Below are 24,462 nucleotides of genomic sequence, written 5' to 3' on the forward strand. Positions count from 1 at the left end.
TTCGTGGCGTAAGCTCCAGGGCAGAACCGTTCAGGGTAACCAGTAATCCTCGCCCCAAGGCCAGTGACAAAATACGGGAGAGGCTCACAGAGCAGGAAGGAGTGGCACAAACCCCACCCAGGGCAGCCTGGCCCTGCTCTGGATGGTGGGATCCCCCTGGAAGTGCTGTCTCTTAGAGACATGCTGTCTCTCTGACTCAGTGACATAAGCTGATGTTTTACTTCCCAAATTTTTTCTTTTAGAGCGTCTGTGTTTGACCATCCTCTCCCCAAAAGGAAGGTTGTTCCCTGGGGCACGTTCCCTCCTGTTTTGTCAAACCTGGCAGGAAGTGTCTGTAGTGCTTGGTCTCAGATGGTCATGAAAGACTTCCACTCGTTCCTTTGAACAGGTTTCCCAAGCTGGAAACGTCTCACCATCACTAGCAGTGGCTTTAAGTTTTTTCTATTGCCCTTTTTTTTCCTTTTTACTGCAGACAGTTTTACCTTTGCGGGTCTTTCTCCAATTCAGGTTGAAATTCAAGCAATAATAATACTTGACATTCTTTATTCCAGCATCTTAAAAACATTTTCTGAAGTTGAGTTACTTAAAAGCCTTTGTGCTATATAAATACTCGAGCACTTTTTCTATTTTAAAATGGAAATGGGTGCCTGAAAAAGCTCAAAAGTCAAATTAAGATCAAAGGCTTGGCTCTACTAGTAGTTTTCTGTATTATCCACAGGAGCTTGAGACTAAGATTGCATAGCTTAAGTGCAAAGGGACTGCTATGCTGACAAGGGCATAATGCATCTCTGAAACTCAACACTGATGCTCTTGAGGGCTGGGCTTGGTGTCTGACATTCCTACTGCTGGCCTGGCTGGAAAATCTCATGTTTTATCATGTTTCATGCCCGCCGCTGTGCCACAAGGGCCAGCAAATGGCTGTAGTGGGGCTAATGGTACCACTGCCCTTTTCAGTGGTAGCTGGACTTGCTTTACGAGTTTTTCAGAAAAGCAAAGCTGTTTTCTCATAGTCCATCCCTCCTCACTATTTTCCTTCCTTCCTGTGGCTTATGAGCAGGAATCAGGGTAATAGATGGAAATTTATGTCCTGGAAGCATGTAACAAGGGTATCCTGAGGGTTCAGGGCAGCTCACAAAACAATTGCCTCTGATAAATGCTCTGAGGTTTTCCTGAGTTTTCTCAGCAGCTGTAGTCAATGCTCTCAGTGGGTGTTTTCACCACGGACCAGCTATTCATAGGGAAATGCTACAAGGCTGTGTAAGCCACCAACATTGTAATCCTTGTAGTAATAAAACAAAAATGGATGCAGAGTGATTTGGCCAGAAGAAGAGTGGAAAGAAAAAGACAGTTAAAATCCAAGGAGTAGCTGTTGAGATGCAAAAGGATCTAGAAAGCAAAGATGCAAAAATACAATCTGAAACGGAAATGAGTAACACTCTTACAGCATTGTATAACTCATTTAATTGCAATCCATCTAGAAATCTATTTGAGGCAAGAAATCAAATCAGAATTGTAGAGCAAAGCATTGGTCTTCCAGATGTTTGGAACTTTCTGGATTGTTATTTTCAGCTTCCTTCCACAGTTTATTTGAATCCCTTCTTCCCTGCAGTGGCCATGGAAAGACTCTCGCCTTGGATGCGTTGCGGGTGGGGCAGTAAATGGAGTGGGAGCGTCCTGGGGCTTTCTGCTCTGAACTTTATCTCTTGTCATCTTCTGAGAAACACCATGAGGTGGTTGTACTGGTGAGCATGGAGGGGTGGAAAGTGGAACCCCCAGGGTTTCTATAGGATAATTCCGCCTTGGAAAGGGCCATGCAGCATCTTCCAAGCTAGACTGAGGTGGTCAGGATGGACTGTTGCCCACACAGGGAGCTTCTGTCTTCCCTAAGCCATGCTTCTATATGAGTGGTAGAGCTGCAGCCATAATGTGCTGTTTACTCTGATCACCTCTTTTAAACACATTGGATCAGATTGTGCAACATAGACACTATAGCTACCTCATCATCTTTCACCATATATATTCTCGGCCTGCTTAAAAGACTGGTTGAAGCCCATCAATGTTGAAGGCTTCTGGTATCTGGCAGGCTATGGTACATTTGTCTTGGCAGAATTAAGTCTTGACTCTAATAGATGTCATCGGTGTCATTCCCAGCAGTCTCCTGAAATGCCAGCGTGGTGCACCTGACATTTCTCTTGTATTTGGTGGCATTTGTGCAGGAGGTTTTACCTTGTTTCTTGTCCATCTTGCATGTTCAGAGCTGCTGTGGGTGACTTGCATTGCATCCAGTTCTTGGCAAGCAGCATGCAGAGGCTAAAGCTGCAGTGTATCCAGGCAGAGCTCAGCTCTGCTGCCAAGCCACCCTGTCGCACCAGATGAGTGTCCCTCTCCTTCTGGGAGTAGGCTCTGCTTCACTCTGCCTGTCATGGGCTTCTGTGAGCTGTTGCTTACCCAGCCTCACAGTTTGGCTTTGGGTTGTGCAGATTATTAGGTGCCCCTGCTTTGTGCATTGGGGACTTGAGGAGCTAACCACTTGCTGGCTGCTTCCAGAATGTCCCTTTGGATGTGGTCTCCTCCTGCCTCTTGTGCTGCCTGGGGTGGAGTCGTGGGGGCTGGACTCAAGCAGTGGTGCAAGAAGCAATCAGGCATCTGTTTGGAAATCAGGTTTTCAGAATGGTGAGGGTTTGAAACAGGAATCCAGGGAAATGGGAGAATTTCCTGACAGCCAGACACTCAAAAAGTTTTCTTAGCAGAATGGCCCAAAACGTAAGCAAACTGACTCCAGATACGCAATATCTCCTCTGACCTCCCTCCTCACTTTGTCTCTCTCAGACTGTCATTACAAGTCCAGTGGAAATGTATCTGTCCCCACTCCATCCAGTCTGGGGAATGATGGTGCTGCACACATTATTACTGGGAGCGGTGCTGACCTCCCTGCTTGGGCAAGGAGGAAGTTTCCCTCGTGGTACAGCACAGCGTGGTCTGGCTGATGAGTCTTGAAAAGACATTAGTGGTAGATGCAGTCTCTAGTCCTTGTTTCTGCTGACAGGGTATTAAATGCATTCACATTTAAATTACTGGCTTCAAGCAAGAGAGAGATATGGGAAAAGAGATTGCAGTAGGTTTACCCAGTTGAGATGAGTCCAAAGAGATTGCATTGCAACTCCTGCCCCTGATCTGGGGAGGGTGTGAGGAAAGGGGAGATGCAGGCTTTTTTAAATTAAGGGAGTGCATATGAAAGAGGGAGAAGGATATGATACAGAAGGTAAAACTGAGTATAGAGGAGTGATGTTATTAAGGGAAAACTGGGGCTGGAGATCAGGACAAATTAGAGCATGCAGAAAATGTAATCCACTAGGCCATGGATTTGTATTTCTGGAAAATAACTGAAGTACCTTCACATGGGACAGTTCTCATGAGGTTGGAGAAAATACCAGAACAGGTACTCAAGGGAACAGTCTTCCTTTGGCTTTGAGCAGAACAGATGATTCAAATGTGTTTTTTGCAAGCATAGAGCCCCTGAATTGCGAGCAGCACTGTGTTTCCTTGCATGCAGGCACCTCTGGACAGCACAGCTTAACAACGGGGCAGCACCAGCAGGATTTGCACAAAGTAAGAGTTTATTCTAATGATAACTGCAGAGAGGAGCAGCAGACCTCCCAAGGACAGATGGATTCATGAGTAGAAGGGCTCTGGAAATGGGCCGTTGGTAACACTGGAGCAGAGAGGAAGGGAATATTTTATTATTATTACCTGGAGTGGATTCAAGCCTTAAACAGATGGTAGGATTTGCCAGTTTGTTGTGTTAGAAAGCCGGGTGTTGGAGGCTTGTAAGCCAGTCAGTCCCGTCCATCACTCTGGCTACTGGGTCCTGTGTCCACCAAGGCTTTGTGAAACTGAAAGGACTGGTTAAGTAAAAGGTCAAGGTTTCGTTTAGTGGTGATGCCAGTGCAGACTGTGGTTATGGGTGCCTAGGAGCTTGTGCTGCAAATAACTCTGGGTTTTGGCACCGGTCCTAAAGAAGAAGAAACAAGTAAGTGAGATATTTCATATGCTGGAATCAGTGTTTTGATTACTGCTTTTGAAAGATTGATAGAGGTGGATTTGGCTGTAAGAAAAGGATCTGTCTTGGCAGTTGAATAGCCTGTTCCAGAACTTCCCTTTCTCCATAGTGTAGTCAAAAGTCCTCTGGATTTATGGATGACCTTAGAAAGCGGAGCCAGCATTTGGTCAGCCGAGGTGCTAGAAAGACAAGGCTATGGAGTCTTATCTGTGTCGAGCAGCTTCAATATCTTATTTTTAAAAAGGCTCCTATATTCATTACCAAGAGTATCAGGTTCTTCTTCTAACACAAAAAAAGCCTTAATTCATAAATAATTCTGTCCAATCCTATGCTACTTATTCATAAACTCTGCCTACTTTATGCTGATGCATAAATAAAGAACAGACCTTTCCCCATTTTCTTTACCTGCAGTAGCACCAGCCATTTTAAAACTGTGAGCTGAAACTCCAGGGTTCTTGCTAATCCTGATGGACCTAATGGGGGAGAACGCTGGGGAGGGCTGCTGGGAGTCTGGAAGTGAGCCCAAGACCTTCAAAACCATGAACCAGATTCTCAGTCAACTAAGGCTTCTGAGCTTTTCCTGATTTGTTAGGAAGTCACAAGATTCTTAAAGCTATCAGATTTTAATTTTTAATCTTAGACTATCATGTATTGAAATAAGATATCAATAATTTATACCTATCCACTTTCGTGAGAATCATTTTGATAGTAAGTAATAGTAAGTATGCAACCAGTTTCTGGAGGAAAACATAAAGGTTCAGTCTCTTTGGAGTTTGTATTAATTAATATGGCCAGGCATTTGCCTATTCCCAGGGTGTTTGTAAGGTGCTTTCTACACACACTCACTGCCCATCCAAACCCAAGAAAAGGCTATTTTTTACTACCTGATGTAATTAAAAGCAAAGAATATAAAATGCTTACTGGCTGTTGCATGCTTACAGACACACATAGTGTATGACAAGCCATTGCTTTGCAGCTACATACATCAGAGTTACCTGCACACAGGTGCAGGGAGTGGGTGGATGTGTAATCCTGCATCTATGGAGCAATGTAAAGGTGATGCTCTGTGCATGCAAGAAATCCTGAATTGTGTGCTGCTTCAGAGAGCCAAATATATACATGTTACTGCATATGAATTTGGACACATGGGATTCTTATATGTACGGTTATTGCATGTACAGAGACAGAACTCTGCTGCTCATGGATTTACACAGTGATGCCTGCCCACTCTGACACAGATCCATGGTATTTTATTGTTGCTTTGAAGGCTGTTTCTAAAAATTCCCTGGCATTTATCCAAAAAGAGTGCCAATAGCCTTAAACTCAACTCACTTCCTTTACATCAAATCACGAAGCTCATCAATAGCAATCTCAGACTCCAGCAGGGAACACAAAGGCATTTTGCATTTGACACCCTCAATAGCCCTGTGGTAAATAGGTCATTACTAATACAACAGCAGTAATAAACTACAATGTATGAATTTAGAGACTTAGAAACGATGGTGTTTGTGGTCCTTTTTCTTTGGTAGCAGATATTGTTTCTAGTGCCAGCAGAATAATTTAGGTAATATTTTCTTGTTCTTTTTTTTGTGGAATCAATGAGCAGCATTTTATCATAGGTTTGTGTCTGGGAAGCAACAAATGCTCAGGTTCTTTTGCACCTCTGTGGCTACTTTTGTTAACTAATGTAAACTTAAAAAGACAAGGTGAAACCCAGGAGATCACTGCTGCTAGTCCTGTCACTGCAGAGTGGAGCTCTGATAGTTTGTTGGAGCCTTTTCCCAGCAAGTTGCTCTCAGAACCTTTGGTTTTTCCAGCAGGAATACCACATATAATAGAGGGACTCAAAGGGGCCAGTTTTACCTTTAAAGTCTAGGTTTAATTTTTTCTGTTAAAAAAAATGTGTTTCGACAGTTTGTCACATCGGCTCAGCCTGCCATGTCGTGGGCAGTGAAGTGTTAGGAAGGAAAAGCAAAAAGTATTTTGATGAAAGATCAAGTCAACTCACTAACGTTTTTTGAACATCTCCTGTGTCGACCTTGGTCCACACAGACACATGCCTGCTCCTCTGGCTCTCGTGTCTCTGGAAGAGCTTTTGGAGGTGCTGAGAGGATCGCCAGGCAGGATTTGGGGAGATTTGGGTGAAAGTTTTGAAGGGATTTTGCTGGAGGTTTGTGCTTTGCAGCAGAGACATTTTGCCAGCTTCTCCTGAATTGAAGTCTCCATCATGTGTTTATTTTTGAACTGAGGAGGAGGGAAGGAGGGAGGTATCATCATCAGGCATTCTGATAGCTATGGGGAGTGGGGAGGGCAAAGTATGTGTATCGCAAGAGACCCTAAATCGCTGTGCTCAGGTTCAAGAAAAGCCTAAACCCAGTCTCTCTTGTGGTTAGTTGTTGATTTTTTTTGACTAGACAAACATTTAATTGTTTTACCTTCATGCCACTGATGAATCAACTGAGAACTACAAAAGATAATGTACTTCTATTTTTATATCTTATACTAATGAAGCTCAGGTTAGAATTTCCCCCTGTATGATTGGCTAAAACAAGGTAGGAAAAATTCGGAAGGGGAGGAGGAGGGAGTGAGATACTGAACATTTAGCAGCATGTGTGTATGTGGTTTGGGGAAAATGTGCAATGCCTTAGCAAAACAGCACTTGGAAAGCAAGAAGAGAAGCATTTTATTTATATAAAATTATCACTAGAGGAAGGGCTTCTCTGGGAGGATCTGTGGCACAGGGTGGATTGAGGCAGCGGTGTTGTCAGGACTGTGCTGCTGGCTGTGATTTCTTGGCACTGCTGCTGAGCGGCAGGGCTGTGCACTAGGGCTGTGTTGCACAGCCCCTAGCCACCAGCATGGTCTTGCTTGCTTTCTGTAAAGCATCCGCTTTGACTTGGCAGGATTCAAGCACTCCATCAAAAGTTCATTAGTATGTTCAGTTAGAGGCACAGGGCTGCCTACAGCCAGCTAGCAAACACTAGGAGGAGGAATATAATGGACCAGACTAGATCAAAGAGAGCTAAAAATGTATAGTGACTTTACTGTTAGCAGAGAAATTGCTGCTGAGGAGAGTGCAGGTAGTGGTGCGGGGGCTTAGGGCTGACCTGTGATGACATGTTAATCTTAACCGCAGTATTTGACATCGGGGCACTGCAGTGATTGATACCTCCTAAACACCTTAGCTGGATGGCTGCTAGATAGCACTGTGTGAGCTGAGGGCTCCGTGCTTCGGCTTAGCTAAGGCCGTGTTTGTGGTTCAGCATCAAGATGAAAATCAAGCCTAAAGTCTCTGTATCTGATAGCACGTTCTCCAGCAATTTCAGTCCCAGACAGTGGAGATTCAGCCTCGCTGCTTGAAATCGGGCTGCGCTGGGAGTCAGCCTGGTAGGATTTGGTTTGCAGCTATGATGAAATCAGAAATTAGATCTGGGGTTGTGTGTGGAGCAACCCATGTAGGCAGTTGTTTCAGAGGTGAGAAACTGCTCCTAAACTGCTCAAATGCTTCTGAAAGATTCAAATTAAAGGTCTGAGGATTTGACATTTTCTTTCATAATAAAAGAGAGGGAGTAATCAACATACAGAGCTGGTGAGCGATTTTATTAATTTGCTGAACTGCAGTGCTGTCATTCAGTGGAAAATAAGACATTGGGGTCTATTTGTGAAACATGAGTGGGGAAAGTAAAGTATACATTACAAAAAAGCATCATTCGCTTAGGTTTTCCAGCAGCTGATTTGAGCTAACCCAAGGGACCTGCAGGCCCTGAGTCCTCAGCGTCCTTGCTTACATTTTGGGAGTAATAATGTGCAATATATGCACCTCAGAGAAACCAGCTGTGATATTTCAGTACTTGACTAGTTGTGTCATTGGTTCGACCTCCTTTGAAGAGGACAAAGAGAGGATATGTGCCCAGTGAGAAAAAATAAGGGAACTGAGGAGTGTGCTTGAAGAGTCGCCCTCAGAAAACAGAAGATCTATGTAGGAATTTGTCCTCTTAAAAGGAGCCAAATGTGGAATGGTGTTTTATAGTGCCCATAAAAAAAGCTGTTAATAAAATTAATCTGGAAGGGAAGGGCAGCACAGAAAGAAAGATGAAATTTTACAACCCTAACATACAGTAGATGAAAAGTGTAAATCCAGCCCTGACTGGTAGTGTCTGGAAAGCATTACTGTTTGACCCCAAATAATGTTGCAGCTTCAGTCCAGCTAGACAAATACCCACACCACCACCACCATTACCATAATTCATGTCCCTGTTTGAAGATATAGTTGTCAAGGACAAAGACTGAACTGCCTTGGGCCCAAGAGATTGCCTGTTGTCTCTATCAGTAAATTGGTGTGGTACAACCTTGGGCTGCTGCAGCTACTTTATGTTGTGTACGTATTGCAGGACTTCAATCTACCAGTGAAACAACAGTGTGTCTGTAAGGGCAGGAAAGGGGAGAAAAAGGGAAGGATGAACCACTTGGATCAATTCAGAACACACATTATGGGAAATATGACCCTACATGCACGTAGGAGATCTATGGGAAAAGTAAAGACAAGGCAAAATGCACAGCATGATCGTGTGTGGCACTAAGGTTTGTCATCTGATGCTGTTAACCCATCATGGGACCCTTCAGACTTATTTTAGCTTTTCAGGAAAAGTTTATCTCAAGAATGCGAACAGCTTAGAACATCAGGAAAGCAGAAAAAAGTAAATAGCACGAAGTTAATACAGGAAACGGTGAACTCTTGTGCACAGGAAGCACAGAACTGACAGCTGGATCCCTGATAAAAGCTAACGGCTGAGGCTTCCCTGGGTCACAGGAACTGTGTTTGTGCTTCTGGCCTTTTAAAAATTGAAGCTTGAAAATCTGGAAGAAATAGACTTTTTATTTGGTTAGTGTTTTGGACCTATAAAACTGAAAGTCATAATACCCTGTAAAACATTTGAGGCAATTTGGGAATATAGCATTCCTTCTTAAACTCTATGGGTTTTAGAGACTTCTTACGCTTTCATAGCAGTGTAGGGGTATGACCGCTATAATGTTCAACAGGGTACTTGAAAAACTGAGACCAATTTAACAAGAATAGTTGCCGCCTTGGTACTTCAGCTCTTCCATTTCTTTTCTGGCTAGAGTTAAGTTCATAATGGTCTAACTGAAACTTTTAGTTGCTAAAGAAGAGATTGGTGTGGTCTGGGCATCAGGGGACTAGTTTATGACAGATATTTTAGCAGAACCATTTGTCCGTGGCTGGAATGACAAAGTATAATGTCATAACTACAGTATTTTGAAGTTCAGAAATTGTCAGTCTTTGCATATTTTCAAGGTTATTTTTGGCCATGATAACAAAATATACAGTTATTTGGGAGTTTAAGGGAATACAAAACCCTGCGGATGAAGAGGAGACATACCAGTTGTTTGCCAGCTGATGTTACCTGACATCTCGGGGGTAGCAGTGTGTTTGCAACAGGCCTAAAGCGAAGACCCAAGTCCAAAGCGTGTCAGCTGCAAGCCTGAAATCCAGCAAAAGAGATGTTTTTCTATAGCTGGAATTTTGAATGCTATATGTCTGAAAATTGGAAGAACCAGTTTGTTTAAGATAAGAAAAGGTGCACATCAGAACTCTGTGACATGCTGATTTTTCCTCCTCCAGAAGGCCAGGTTTGTCTTCTGTCTTATTTTCTCTTTGTTTCTAAATTAAATTTGCCTAGCTTGTAGCACCAGACAGAGGATGCTGGTACTATAGCATCTGCAAGTAGAAGACTCAGTTTCCTGCACTCTTTTCCCGTTTTGTGAATTTTGCTGCTGAAGTGCTATGTGGCTGCAGGATGAGCACCAGTCCTTGCACGAATGTATCTCAGAGACACTTTGGAAGAGAAGCCAGAATAAAATTACTGCATTTCTTTAAAACATAGTATTTCCTAAGGTGAAATAAGAATGTGGCTGCCTTTCTCTTGCAAGAAGCTCAAGTGAGATTTTAGAGACTGGAAAACGGTGTGCTGAAGGAGTTTTCAGTCTTTTAACTTTTCTGTAATTGACAAATAATTCTTTACTGTTCAGTGCAGAATGGCGAGTTTCTTTAGGGGTCATGTAGCACCTCACTTTTTTTAACAATGCCTTACTGGTGAGTTGAGTCTGAACTCAGAGTTAATTACTGTAATACTTTCTTCCTCCAAACCCTCCATCCCTGAGGCTGGTCCCTAGCAAAGCTGGAGAGTGGGCAGCCTTCAGCCTCTAATAATGACTACTCAGGACTGGTGCATGTTTCAACCAAAGAAATTCAAGAGGTATCTTGATACATGTAAGAAGGGAGAAAGATTTCCACCTTAGGTCTGGCATGTGGTTATTTTGAAGCCACAGCTGCTTGGACGTGTGGTGGTATTCTCAGCAGCACTGTGAGGCTGCCTGCAGAAGGACATAGGTAGGAAATGCAGTGGCACCGCTCACATTACCCGTAAGTTAAGATAACATCCTCTCCTGACATCCATGATCCTTTATGTCAAGGTGTTTGGAAGATAGCGTCAAAAGAAGTGGCTTGGTCTGAAGCTTGTTTAGGGAAGTAATGCTTTCCTGAGAGAAGGGTCTGTCAGGCTGGGAGGGGATGCTGGCACTGTTGCAAAACTCAATGTCTTCCCTTACTTGATAGGGTTAACTCATCTGCACTGGCGGTGGGATTTATCCGCATGCTCTGGAGGCAATGGCACAATCCTAGGTTGTCCCAGGGAGCTTTGCTCGTGCACGATTATCTTTGTTTGAAAGCAGGAATTAAATTATGTTTCTGAAAACCCTAGACGTCCAGGCAAAACCTACTGGCTGGGTTGTTTTGCGGGGGTAAAGGTGTCTGAGTAGTCCGGGGAGTTGCTCTTCCCATCAGAGTGATGCAAACCCCACTGTGAGGTCTTGTGGGTGGTGGCGGAGAATGGGAAAGATCAATCTTAAACTGCAGCTAGCCCTGATCAAGATGCTTTCTGCTGCTCTCTGACAGAGGATGGGCGCTCCCGGGCTGGCATGTCACTCGCCAGAGCCACCGCAGTGCTAACATCTTTGGCAGACAACCAAGCCGACTGTCCACCCCAACTGTCTCTTTGTCCTTCCCCCTCCCCCAGCTGAGTTTGAGCTTGGTTTGCTCTGGGTTCATTAATATGCTAATCCTCCTGCTAGGCTGCACTAGTCCCCACTCGCCAGGCTTGTGGCTAATATCCGCAGTTGCTGCAGGAAAAAGGTGATTGCCTTTCTGTGTCATTAACACAGCGAAAGAAAGCAACTGAGGTGTTTGGTCTTGATGGCAGAGAGGTTTTGGAGGTGTGTGTGCCATTTCTTTGGGGTCTTCATTATGTTCTATGTAAAACTCTTAAATAGTGAATGGACAATGACTGTGTAATTACTGTCATGGTACCTTCATCCTGCTTGCGGTCTTTCAGAAGCAATGCATGCTTGTGCCCCACCTATGCACACATGTGAAAATTTTCTTAGTATTTGCAAATTAATGAAATCAACAGAGGCTTAAAAGCTCAGAGCAAAGCTCTGTTGCTAATTTTCCAGAAACACCACTGAAAGAAAGAGAATTTCACGCAGGACACTAAAAAAACACTCAAAAAAGCAAAGAAGGAAAGTCCCTCCAGGTTTCAGTTCAAGAATTACCCTGATATATCAGCTGCCTACTGTTTTCTCTGCAAAGTATCCCTTGGGTCCCTCTCAGTCCGATATTATTTCTAGTACTGAGATGGGAAGTGGAGTGGCGGCAAACAAGGCACCTTTTTAGCAGGAGCTGTTGAGCTCTGCCGCAGGAGGACCAGCAGCCTGGCAGCTCGGGGAGCCGGCACCAGGCACAGCTCCTGCTCCTTCCCACTGAGCAGCATCCAGCTGGTGGGGAGCCGATAGGTCTGCAAGCTTGTTTTCAAAGGTAGTAATCTAAGGTATCAAGCAGCAGAGTTTAAAAATAACAGAAAGAATTCTCCCTTCTACAAGGCACAAATAAAAAGAGGATGGTTGAGATAACAGTGATTTAAAAACTGTTACTGCCTCGGGTGCTGCAGTGGAAGGAACTGCACATGCATAGCAGTTTTCCCCACGGACAGCAGGTGCTTTCCTCATCGTCCAGCTGGGGGAATCCAGTTTTCATTTTCATTTTTCTGTAACGTCTTCAGTTTTTCTTCAGTTTCTTTATTTTTCTGTAGCATTTTTAGGATCATCCTGTGCTTGTAAGCCCCGCTGTATGTATTTGCAGTATGAAAAAAGCAAGTTAGGGGGTGTGTGTGGGAGGTTATATTGTGTTGAGCTTAATTTCTATTAAAAATCCATGCTGGTAAAGAAAAGGAGTTTCAGTCATGGCTGAAGCAAGGGATTTGGGATGAGATACCGTAAAGTGCTTAGAAGCTTAAAATGCAAGGTCAGTAGCAGTTCATGTGTCTGAGACCTGTGAGCTGTGTACGGACCCCTGCGTCACTTTAGGCACCACAGAGAAATTTGGGGGTTTTAGGGGGGAAACAGTAGAAGAGTCATGCTGAGTGATGCTTTGCAGCCCTGCTCTGAGCTGCCCCGGGGAGGCCAGAAGCAGCTGCGGTGCTGCTGCCTCATAGCTTAGTGCTGGGATGTTTGTCTTGAGACTGTAAGGTATTTGGGATGGATGTACTATTTTGTGAGTATTTTCATCAAGGTGCAAGTAGCATTACACAAACCTTGGTGGTGGCAGGGAGTGAGGAGCAGGTAGAGTTAGCCAGTTACAGCTCCTCTACAACGACATTTTCAGAGCAGCCTCGTAAAGCAAACTCCCAGCTCTGTCCGAAGCAAGTTTCTGCACGCTTGAATCATCTACATGCATAAGTATAAATCTGCGTTTCCCAGTAAAGCTCTGTCAATAAGAGTACTGCATCTTCTAGTGCAAGGCAATGCTTAAATTAAAGCTGCTAGAGAAAAGACTCGTAGGAAGAGCACTAAGCAGAGAGGGGAGATAAGGAGAGCATCTGAGCTGCAGAGCTGTCGGCACGCAGCTGATCTGCAGCTCCGAGCTTGGGTGATATCACGTCTGCGCTCTGCCTGTGGCTGCCTGAGACTCGGGGCTTTGCGGGGAGAATAAACTGGTATAGCATCCAATCTGCTCAAAATAAAGGGGGATTAAATCCTGGAGGGAAGTATCAGGAGGGTTTTTTGTCTCTTACCCAGGAGCTTTGCAGTGGAGGCACCTGGAAGTTGACGGACACACTCAGTAACTCTAAAATAAAGACACAGAAGTAGAAGTAATTGTTAAGGCAGTGCTGAGCAGGGCTGAAGGTAAGTCAGTTGGGGCACACGGCTGGTTTTGCTGTGCTGTCTTACCTTCATCTGTGTCCTGGTGCTCCCTCCCCAAGCATGTTCCTTGTCTCTTAGGGCTGGTTAGTTTTGGTGGTATTTACTGTTTTCAGGTTAGACACACGAACAAAAATCACTCCTCTAGGAGAGAATGACAGGCCATAGGCCTTTCCCCCATTTAAAAGTGTTCCAGAGCTGCAGTAGCCCAAGCTGGTCTGAAAAGAGAAGCACTCATCAACTAACCAGCTTTTCAATGGTTACACAAGGGAAGAGGATTTCTCTTTGGATGCAGATCCTCAAATCCCTGCTGAGAAACCGAAACAGCTGTGTTGTGTCAGGTCACTTGATCCGAATGACTGTCTAGCTTCTGCTTTCCTCTTCACATTTTGGGTTTTTTTTGCTTTAACCTTTGTCTTTCCCTGTCCCTTCCTTTGGGCTGGGTCCTGGCCTCAGTCACAGCAGTTAAATCTGGGGTAACTGCTTTGTGGATGAGACAAAGAACTGGCTCCAAACATGATAGTGGAGTATGTCTGGATCCGAGTTTTGCTGATGGATACTGTCAGCCCCTGCATTAATCCAGTGTTGGCTTTGAGAGGCAGAGCCACACACCTGCATGAGCCACTAAGCAATTTTATAAAAGTTTGTTGGTACTTTCTGTACAAAAGACATATTAGAAAGTCTGTAAGCACTGCTTTGTGTAAGGAAATTATATGGTCTGAAACATCTGGATACAGCTGATTGCATAAGTGTGTGTCTCTGTGTGTGGGTGTGTACCGGTAGCTTTGCATGGGAGTGTATAGGATTTGCAGTGCATGTATGTGGACATTGGTGTGTGTGCATGTATATTATTTATTGCTGTTTTTTCCAGTGTGGAATACTGCACATGGCTTTTATTCTTATTAGTAAGGGGAGAATCAAATTTGGCTTGGATACGCACAGAAATGTCTGGGAATTATCTAAGTATAATCATACCTTTTCTCAAATTTGGATGACCTGTCTGCCGCCTTCATTTCCCTTAATTCCTAGTCTTCCCCTGATATTCTTCCCTTTACCAGAAATCTTGCAGGAGTAGGTAACCCAATCCTACCCTGGGACAAGAAGACCCGGTCCTGGTCTCATTCACACTTACATAAACCAAAAATAAAATCTATTGGAAATTGGGAAATCTAGCATATTGACATTGATTTCCCAACTCTGCTGGTGATTTCTGGATTCCTGTCTACTTGAAACTGGTCTGAGAACTATTAATTCAGGAAACAGCAACCTGAACTTAATAGGGTTAATTATATTGACCTTAAGCCTTTGTTAATATAAAGCTTAGTGCCCTTGGTTTGAGGAAAGCTCTCTCAGAATTGACTACGTGACATGAAAGCTTCATGTTCTCCTGACCTAAGCAGAACCCAACATGCGCTGGCACTGGGGCTTGGGAGATCCAGCTCACTGTTCTTCTGACAAAAGATTGTCTTTCCAGAAGCTGAGTCTTTCTGATTTCAGGTTGTCCATTCAGTTGGGCTTTGGAGACCAACCATGGTTTAGCATTTCTGTTCCTTGCTCTTCATGCGGGTTTTTTTGACCCTTGTATTTTTTAACAGGAAAGCAAATTGCTGAAGAAACATCAGCCTGTGAAAGAGTTTCTGGAGCTTTTAGCACAAGCCATGAATGTTTTTCCCCAGAGTCTGAAGGGTATTTTGAGGAGAGATTTGAGCTTGATGGGGATGTCAGAGAAAGTTTCAAAGTATGGAAAATGTTTCTGTCTTTCCTTAAGTGCAAAAATAACTATTTTTTCAAAAAAAAAAAAAAATTATGCGGGTGGATTGCTAGAATGATATGAAAGGATGGAGAAACTTGGCAGTGGGTATTTTTTTCAGCTTGATTTCTTCAATGGTTTTGTCAAATTCAGTTTTCTTAATGTGGATGCTCATGGGGAGGCTGAACTTCCCCACATGTCCTGCTCTTGTGAACCTGAATATCTCTTTCTTTTTCTTAAAGACAGAGGTGGTGTAGGTCAGTACTCATTACACAGATGTGCTGAGCTGTAGCAGTGGCTGAAGCTGGGGTATGAGTAGAGAGGAGGGTCTATCAGTGTGGGAAGAAATCCTGTCCTGGACTAGCAGGAGGTGTTTTGAGGTGGGATCATTGTGTATCGCTAGTGGGAAAGCACTGCCCCATACACCTTTTACTGCTTCTGTGTGGAGCAAGAGGACTTTCTGCAGAAGCAGGTTCAGGGCTGGTTCCCTCTTCAGGCAGCTTTGACATGAGCTGGGTGCATCCCTCTGGAGTGAGAGAAGATGAAAAAGTTTTGGGGTTTGGGTTTTGGTTTTTTTTGTTTTGTTTTTTTTTTAATTAAAAAAAGTCTTATCTGTCTACCTCCTTCCTAGTGGAGAATTTGTACGTGCAGGGGGAAGGTGGCTGCACTCAGCATGGTGCATTCACTGGGGTGGCTCTGAGTGGTTGGGCTCTACCTGTGGTCGGGCTCTACCTGTGGTCACTGGTATTTCACAGGTTGGAATAGGCAAAGTTGTTTCTCTTCCAAGGACTGTGGGAGTAGGGGGTATTTGCCTTGGTTTGACACACTGAGATGACGTGCTGGTAAGTGCCTGGTCTTGCATTCCTCAGGGGCTGGCTTATCAAGGTGCAGACAAATCCCTGCTTTTATTTCAGGTTTTGTTTGCTGGGGGAAGCTGTGATTTTGTTCCACTTCTGAAATACCTTCATTAGTCTGGTGCTGAGATTTGGGTCTAATTTTACCCAGATAGTGAAAACAGACTATTTAAAGAGGTGGTTTAAGCCTTGAATTTTTCTGCTTCTTATATTAGCAAAGAATATGGAATATTACCAGGGTAACCAAATAACCAGACAGCAGATTTGAAGTTACTAGCAGCACACAACAGCAGAGAGCAGTGTGTGGCTCACAGGGAGAGCAGTGCCTGCTGCAGCCTTCTGTCATGCATGCAGGAGGAAGACTGAGCTGTATCAGGGTGATCAAAGACTGACGATGAGCTGACAGTGTGATGTGGCCGTAAAAAAGCAAGGTATGATCCAAGGATGTATTAGAGAATGAATTTCCAGTAGAGATTAATGCCGCTGTACCAGACAGTGGTGCAGCCTCACTTGGATTAGAGTAGATTGTTTGGTTGCCAATATTCAACAAAAATGTATTCAGCCTGAACAGGGACAAGGACAGCCGGGGGAGTGCAGGATCTGTCTGTGAAGGGTAAGCTGCAGAGTGCCTTGTCTAGCCTGGCAACGTGGTGGCTGAGCAGGAGCATAGCTGCTCTCCACAAGTGCTCTGAGGATGAAGACCTGCTGAGCAGAACTGCTTAAGATGAAAGAGCGAGTAGGTATTGGACAATCACAGCAAAATATGGGCTCTTAGTTAGAAGGCGGTCTCTGATCATCAGGCAGGAGTGTGGTGGTGGAGCAGCCTCCCTTAGGGTGGCATAGGGGTAAAAGCCCAGGAGGGCAGAGGCTCAAGAGCAGAGATCCCTCCAGGTGCAGTCGTGGCAGCTGAGGGTGTGTTTGGGACCCTTCCAGTGCAGCCTTGCCACAAAGCTGTTGAAAGCAGTTAGTGGCTGCAGGCTTTTAGCTGGCCATGGCTTATTGATAATTAATGAAAATGAGCACCTGGGTCTGATCATGTGCCTTAACTTTTTTCGTATGTGTGCAGCTCAACCTCTTTTTCCTCACTTTGATTCCTGCCCGTGTCCTAAAATTGTATTTGCTAAAACATCAAGAAAATGGGAACCTGCCCTCAGACTCATATATAGTCCTAATGTCTAAGTCTTTAGAAGGTTTTTCCAACTTCTATTGAGTCAAGAGACATCAAAGCCTCCAGCAGAGGAGCAAATCTGGCTTCAACATGTACCCCAGGTAGTGGTACCTGTTGTTGTACCTGTTGCAGGGCTCTAGTCCATGTTTTACCAACGTGGTAAATTATGTGGTGTTAACTCATATTGCTGGGTTTCCATGGCAACCTTTCACTAATTAATGCCACAGTAGCGAGGGAAAAAAAATCTGTCCTTAATGATGAATTAATTTGACAAGATTATTGTGGTAAGAGTTCTGAATAGACACTCTGAAGGTGTATAGTGGGGATGTGAGCACACTCATTGCTTATAAGGAGAATAACTGGGAAAAAGAGTAATATGTCTACATTATTCTGACCTTGTGGCATTCAAACTGAAATCTTTCTCACAATTTGGAAAGGGTTTGCAGTTCAGAAGGAAAAAAAATAATCCTGAAAAATGTCTAAGAGCATAACTCAAATGGTTATGCTTTTTTGTTCCTTTTTTTTTCTTTTTGTAAGACACTAACTCATTTTTTGGTGTTTAAGAGATTGAATAAAAGCTAGGTGAATTTAAGAAGTTAAATACTTGAAAGATTCAGAAAATTCACATTAAAAATGACATTATTTTATGTCAGAAAAAAAACCAGTTCCTCGTGATTTTTCCCAAATTTCAAACCCCTCTGCTCTTTCTTGCTCTAATTCCCCCAGCAGTGTGTGTGGGAAATCAGCTGTTAAGAGGTGGGCCCAAATGAAACCATAGATCGAGCCTGTTGTTTTGAAATTCAAAAAAGAACAAAATGCAGCCTCACAGCGTGGTCCTGACCGCTGAAGCAGTGGCCTTGGAAGCACATTAGCAAAAGTAAATCAGGAGTGAGAAAAACAGCAACTTTCTGATGTGTGTTGGATGGAGGTGAGTCATGAATGTGGATTCCCATCAGTGGTGGCAATTAAACTCCTTTAGTACTTTGTGCACAAGGCAATGGGTTAAGTCACAGTGTCCTGGCTAAATTCTTACTTGGATAATTATATTTAGCCTTCCTGAATCGTCCCCTCCTGCAGTTTTAATTAGACAGAGCTGTGGCTTACGAACTTCTGCATTGCATGGACCACAACCTAATAGGGAGTTTGGTAGAGACTTGTCATCCTACCAGTGATCTTGTGACTGCCTCCCATCCTGTTGTGACTGCAACAATTACTCGGAAGAGTAGTGTTAGGAAAATAATGAGTGTATTTTAGCTGCTGTTTAATGAGATTTCACTTTCGGAAGTGAGGGCACCATGCTGCTAACCAGCTCTTTGCAAAACTGCTGGCAAGCACCCTGTGAATCTGCTGTACCCCTGGCCAGAGCCTGCAAACTGGCAGGGTCTTGAGTTTGCTGGATTGTACCTCCCAGGGTCCTGCAGGGCTAGGAGAGCACTTAAAAGTTGTCATAGTGGCTGTGTTGTTGAGGAATGGAGCAGAGAAGTAGAAGGTTTTGCAGTCTTTCTGCTTTTGGTCTCTGTGACTGCTTGGGAGCAGCCCTGGGATGGAGGTGGGCGCGAGGTCCGGAGGATTTGTCTGCTGTGTGGTACTGCTGGGCTTGTCCTCTGCCCAGCCCCATCCAAACACTGCAGCCTTCATCCCCCAAGAGGTCCTGGGGTCTCTGACTGCTGCTACTTGGAGGTTTTAAACCATCTACAGCTGGGGAATGCATTTTTTTTCTCCCTGTGGCCAGCAGCAGCAAGGGTTGTGCGGAGCACGTGGCTTCAGGGCAAAGCAGTTTTCTCACAGGAGCCAGCACAGCCAGGGCTGTCGGCAGGAGCACTTGGGGTGTCACTCAGCTAGTGGGGTTATCAGCGGCTGTAGGTTTCAGGGAAATTGCAGCTTTGGCTGCTGTGGAGCATACCTGTGGCTGGAGAGCAGGGGACTGAGCAGGGACAGTGGCCAGAGTGCCATGGGATCCTGCCATCCTAAATAGCCTTGCCCCTCATTTTGCAGAAATGGCAGAAGTGGCTGGGCACTGCAAGGTGGTGCCTTTCTTGGTGATAAATGTATGCTTCCCTGGAAAAACTGTCCTAACATATCTATGCACAGGTCTCTGCTTGGTACCATGGGTCCCCCAAGCCCGTGCACAGCTGTGCCAACAGCTTTGCATGAGTGCGTGAGCTTCTTGAAAATGTGTTCCCAGTGTCCAGAGCTTGCACAAAAGTAAGCACATTTGTTTTCTCTTTACATGATTGCCCCTGTGAAACAGGCGGGTTGCATCAAGGAACACCTTCCTTTCCCCCTGGATAGCTACTGCTATCTGAGAACAAACATGGCAAAACCTGATACCAGCACACAGTCTGTGTTTTAATTCCTCCAGGTCAATTTAAGTGCAAAAAATATTCACAGTTCCCCCTCTAACACTGAGTGACCCAAGAGGAAGGGCCTGGGGGGCTTTATACAATGTAAACAATGCTGTAAGTTGTCACTAGTGAGAGTGCAGACACCTTTATTGAGATTTTCTGTAGTATTTATATATATTCTTATCTAATTAAGGCTGTTCTGGGCACTGAAATGACCTGCTTCGAAACCTTCACAGATCTCCTCTGGACTTAATTGGCTGCTGACTTGAGTTGTTAAAAGTTGCTTGAGAGGCTGAACTTCCAAGGATTATAAATAACAATGGAGATGGGATTATTTTTGTTTTTTTAAGGAGGGAGGAAAGAGAATGTGTCTGAGTACCTGCATACATTTTAGGACAAGTAAGTTCTCAGAAGAGTGCAAAAGGAGAGGCTGCATGCACAAAAAGTCACAGTCCCTTCAGCACAGCAAGGCAGAAGAATTTGAGGGCGTTGCTGTGGCAAATTGCCTTGAGCTTTTGACAGCACCATGTTATCTCCAGCACGGAGGCTGGGGCTGCTGTGGAAGAGGTGTGGGTCTGCAGGATGGTGGCCTCTCCACTGCCGTTGCAGTGAAGCAGACCTTGCACTGGGGCATCAGTGGCATGTGCTGGCATCAGAGGAGTGAGACTGCCTGCCTTGCTCAGTGTGCTGCAGCTTAAATGGGAAGAACGTTTGGGTTTTCCAAAATGAGACTTATTTGAGAGCAGATCTGGAGAACTAGTCACTCTGAGACTGTTTTCTTACGTGAACAAATATTGCTGGTCTGACAGCGCTGCTGTTGTGCTGTAACAACACTATCCTCCTCCTGTCACAGCCCAGTTAACGGCAGTACCTCTGCAACAGAGATGGTATGAAGTATGGGCCCACTGTAAACATCAGGGGTGCTTTTGGTCCTTGTCTTACATCACCAAGGAGACTTGCAGTGGTCTAGCCATGGACTGCAAAGTCATAAAAGAGCCTGTTAGTATGCTTAGCCCATCGCACGGTCGCTCTCACCTGGGCACAGCTGCTGGCACTGTTGGGCTATGTCCACAGTCTCCTTCTGTGAATCTTGCATTTGAGAAACTTCTTCTGGGTAGTCACCCACACCCAAAGCTCTTCGTGGACTGGAGAGGTTCAGGTCTCCTACCTGTCGTAGAGGTGACAGCAGTGAGGCTTTCTTCCATCCTACCAGGCTCTTTGGCTGTAGCTGCACACGTGCACTGCCGTGCTTGTGCTTGGCCGCCTGTGCTGCCCTCCTGCCCTTCCTGGGCTGCTACAGCTCTTGTGCTGCTTCCTCCTTTTGGATGAAGTTATTTATTTTTTGTTCAAAGGCTTCCTTGTCTTGTAGATCCTTTGTTTTAAATCGTTTGTTGGTGTTTTCATTTTAGATAGCTAAAATGGAGCCTTTCTCCACTTCAGACTTCTAGCTCTACCCATTATACATAAATAATACCTCTCTTGGAACTATTTAAATTGTGTTAGCACAGTCTCTGAAATGGTAGTTTAGCTGAGCTTTTAACAGGTTTAATCTCTTTCTGGGTATTAATCCTTCCAGAACCTCTGATAAAATTTGTTGCTTTTCTCTGAATCCCTCCCACGCTGTCAATATCTGTCTGAAATGAGTTGCTTTGTGCAGAATAAGCCATGGGAGGAGGGGCTGTTACAGCGTTTTACAGATCTTGCTCTCATTTCAGTGTATTTCAAACTCCTCTCTGATTTCCTGCCACTGTTGCTCCTGTGATTCCTTGCCCTGTGAGCATCTGTCCCATTGAATATGGGTTTGGAATGGGTTTGCCTCCTGTTTATTAGCTTTATTTCTCAGTTCTCAGATATACTTGCAAGGTTTTCCTGTTTGATATCATCAGAGAACGTTAGTGAATAATACCACCTCTTGCACATTGCAATGAAGATGTAAAGGTACCAAAGACGGCAGCAGATGTTGGGTCCCATTTCTAGTTTCTTGCACTTGTTTTTTCTTGCTTTTCACTACATCACAGGATCCCTAAACCTGTGTGACAGCAAACTCAATCTGTGATCCAGGTTATCAAAGACTGCAACTGAACTGGAGGGGAAATTACCTTTTTTTTCAATTGTGTTACTGTAGAAATGACATGCTCTCCTATGAGGCAGTAGCAGACTTTGGGCAGCCTCTTCTATCAAGTATCAGGTCTGAAAAAAACAGGAATTGAGCTGTGAAACCATCCAGCACACCTTTGAGATTTCTGACCTCTAGAGTTGGGTTTGAACCAGCCATCTCCTGCTCAATTCGTTAGTGTCTCAGCCTGAATGTAATGTCCTGCGTTGGTACTGTTAGTGTTTGGGCTCCCACCAGTCAAGGTGCTTCATGGGGAAGGAAACAGCAAAGTCCCTTGACTGTGGAGCTGATGAGAGAGAACCTCTGTCTCTGTTCAGCTGAACCACATCCTCAGAGCCAAACCCCTCTGAGCTGGAGCTGAACGTTGTCTCTAAGTGTCTCCTTGTTCAAATATAAACACAAGGAAAAATCCCTCCGTGGTTTTGAGATGTCCAGGTTCCCCCTGATTCCACCTATTATGAAGGAAATAGCAAGGAGAAGGGTTTTTTTTTTCCTTCCGTGTTTGCTGTGCCACATGCACTGTTGCACATTGCACCCCTTGGCCATGTGTATTGCCACTATGGTCAAATTTCTCTGCTGTATCAGCTCTTTTCCATACTTCTTTCCTTTGGATACACTTCCTGGATGTTCCAGCTCTGCGGTTTTGAATGAAGGCCGCTAGCATCTCAAGCAATGCTGGCCATAAAAAATAATGTGAAAATTTCTGAGAGTAGGATATTATTATTTCTATGCCAGTGCTATAGGAGAGAAAAGCAATGAGATGTGAGGTGTGCAGCAGAAATGGAAACCTGTGTGAGAGAGATCACATTACATCTTTCCTGTTTCTTTTTCTCTGAGTGGACCATAAAACAGAAACAAATCAGGCAGTTGGAGCTCCTGTCCATTTTCATAGGGCTTGTTTAAATGAGATTTACTTAGACTAAAAGCTCCTTGGAGCCACTTAATTCTTCTAGGTGGAGTACATATCTAGGCCAGTAGTAAAAATTCCTTAGCAGATGTCTTCAGGAGGATACTCACCAAGTATTTTCCCAAAGAGAACATCTTGGATGCCTTCAAAAGTCAGTATTGATTCTTAATTATACTAGATTAGATAGTGTGGACAGGGCTTGGCATAGCATTTTTTAAAGCCTTGGGAATATTTGGAAGTTGCTCCAGTGATGAAAAGAGAAAATAAATGGTCTGCAGAGCAGTGAGGGGTACACACTCTTGTTTTCAGCAGTTAGTCGAAATAGCTCTAGCTGAAGTTTTTTATTCACTATCAATTAATGTTACCTCGTGTGGCACTGTTCATGGCACAAAGCCTGTGAATTCCATGAGTAGATCCCAGAGCCCTTGTAGCTGGTGCCTGTATGTTTACATTTTGCCTCTGTTTGCTCACTGCCTTTCTAGGAGCGGTGTCACTGCAGTTGGCATAGGTTTAGGCAACACATCTTTCCTATCTGTACTCATCATTTCCCATCACCTTTATCACTTTGCCAGGCTCACATGAGCATGATGCAATTGGTGTGAGCTGCCCACCATGCACGATGACCGGGAGAATTCATGCTCAATCATGACAGTTCCATTTGGGCAAGTTTCAGTCTAAATCCGAGTCGAGCTGTCATGGTGCACCCTCAGAACTGTCTGTACCTGTGTGTAGCAACCTCCCTGGACTGACACTCATATTTTACACTAGTTTTGCTCTAAAAATTTTCCCCTAAAAATGGAAAGCAGCACTGAAATTGGGTGAGACATCAGACACTGGGGTTTATATATTCCTTGAAGGAAGAACCCAAGCCTTGATGAACATAGGCTCACAGGTGTTCCCATTGGCTTTAGTGTCACTGTTCACTTGGGTAAGGACAGAGCCTTACAGCACAAACGAGGCTGACTGTGCTCAGCAGACAGTTAGGCAGGATAGTATTACAGGGAAATAAGAAAAGTTTAGATTGCTTTGAAGATCTGCATTGAGAAATTGCTTTTCCTCAGAGAATGAGCCTAGGTGTCTCATCTTCCTGTGCTCTTGAATACCATTTCTGAACTCTGAAGCCAGAGCAGTCTTGCATTTAACATGCTCCTTCGAGTACAAACCATGACCGTAAGTGCTCAGCCCATGGGTTGAGGGTTATCTGACTGCTATAAATGACTGCATTTCTAATGGTTATCCTAAGCACGCAAGGAAGAGAGTCCAGCCCAGGCAGGAGCTCTGTGTGGGGAGCTAGGGAGGACCGGCGCAAGCAATGCCCTGTGATTTTCCTGCAAAGCAATGAGGGCTCACTCCAGGCCTCTCCAGGTCAATGACATGGCACAGGCCAGGGAAAGGAAAGATCTTCCGTACCAGCAAAGCCCACGCATCCAGGGATTAGCTTCACATGAGTTGTACTGCTGCCGGTTCTTCTGGGGTGAATCATGTCCAGTACAAGTTGGATGTTTTCCACCCAGAGGCTGGTATGTATTTTTTATACACTCTATTTGCCTTTCCCCTCAGATTTGAGAGTTGACTTTTTTTTTAAGTGTAGGTGTTTTAGAAGTAACGTTTTGGTTCACCTTTAGAGTTACTGTTTGACTTCTTTGTTGTAACATGTCCTGATTAATGATTAATTGCAAAGGACATGTTCTGACTCCAGCCTGTGTCCTGGGGTGCTTGTCGCAGCAATGATGCACTAGGTGATTATTCACTACCCTTAACCTGACAGCTGTATTTCTTTCTTTGACTGGTTAATGACCTTGACCAGGTACACGTGCATTTGTGTAGATGTGTGTGGTTGTAGGGCGTTGGGGATGTGCAAATTTTCCTTCTACTTGCATGACCTTCATTTTACCTAAGTAAGGAAAAGGAACTGTTCCATGAACAGATGGAGCGTTATTTCTAGAGGTAGGTGAATAATGCAGAAATTTATTCATTTAAAACCCCTTC

General features: G+C 44.4%; 1 protein-coding gene and 1 long non-coding RNA gene across 12 annotated transcripts in view; one reads left to right on the plus strand and one right to left on the minus strand.

Moving 5' to 3' along the window:
• The window catches only part of ARHGEF9 (Cdc42 guanine nucleotide exchange factor 9), a 221,301-nt gene that overhangs the window by 113,800 nt on the left and 83,039 nt on the right, over positions 1–24,462 (plus strand). The window contains exon 1 of one of the 11 annotated variants that reach the window (XM_037407893.1): positions 23,870–23,993. The exons of 9 other annotated variants lie outside the window; for them this stretch is intronic. In XM_037407893.1, coding sequence (XP_037263790.1) covers positions 23,955–23,993 — 39 coding nt within the window. In that variant the 5' untranslated portion in view covers positions 23,870–23,954. Of the gene's footprint in view, positions 1–23,869; positions 23,994–24,290; positions 24,421–24,462 lie in introns of those variants that run through there. One more of the 11 variants, XM_037407898.1, reaches the window with a different exon arrangement.
• On the minus strand, positions 9,426–13,529 carry LOC119157225. The gene is made up of 3 exons (XR_005107462.1): positions 13,364–13,529; positions 13,207–13,259; positions 9,426–9,561 (listed from the first exon to the last, which is right to left on the minus strand). It is a non-coding gene; the product is annotated as an uncharacterized LOC119157225 (long non-coding RNA).

This window comes from Falco rusticolus, chromosome 14, assembly GCF_015220075.1.
Source record: "Falco rusticolus isolate bFalRus1 chromosome 14, bFalRus1.pri, whole genome shotgun sequence".
NCBI lineage: Eukaryota > Metazoa > Chordata > Aves > Falconiformes > Falconidae > Falco > Falco rusticolus.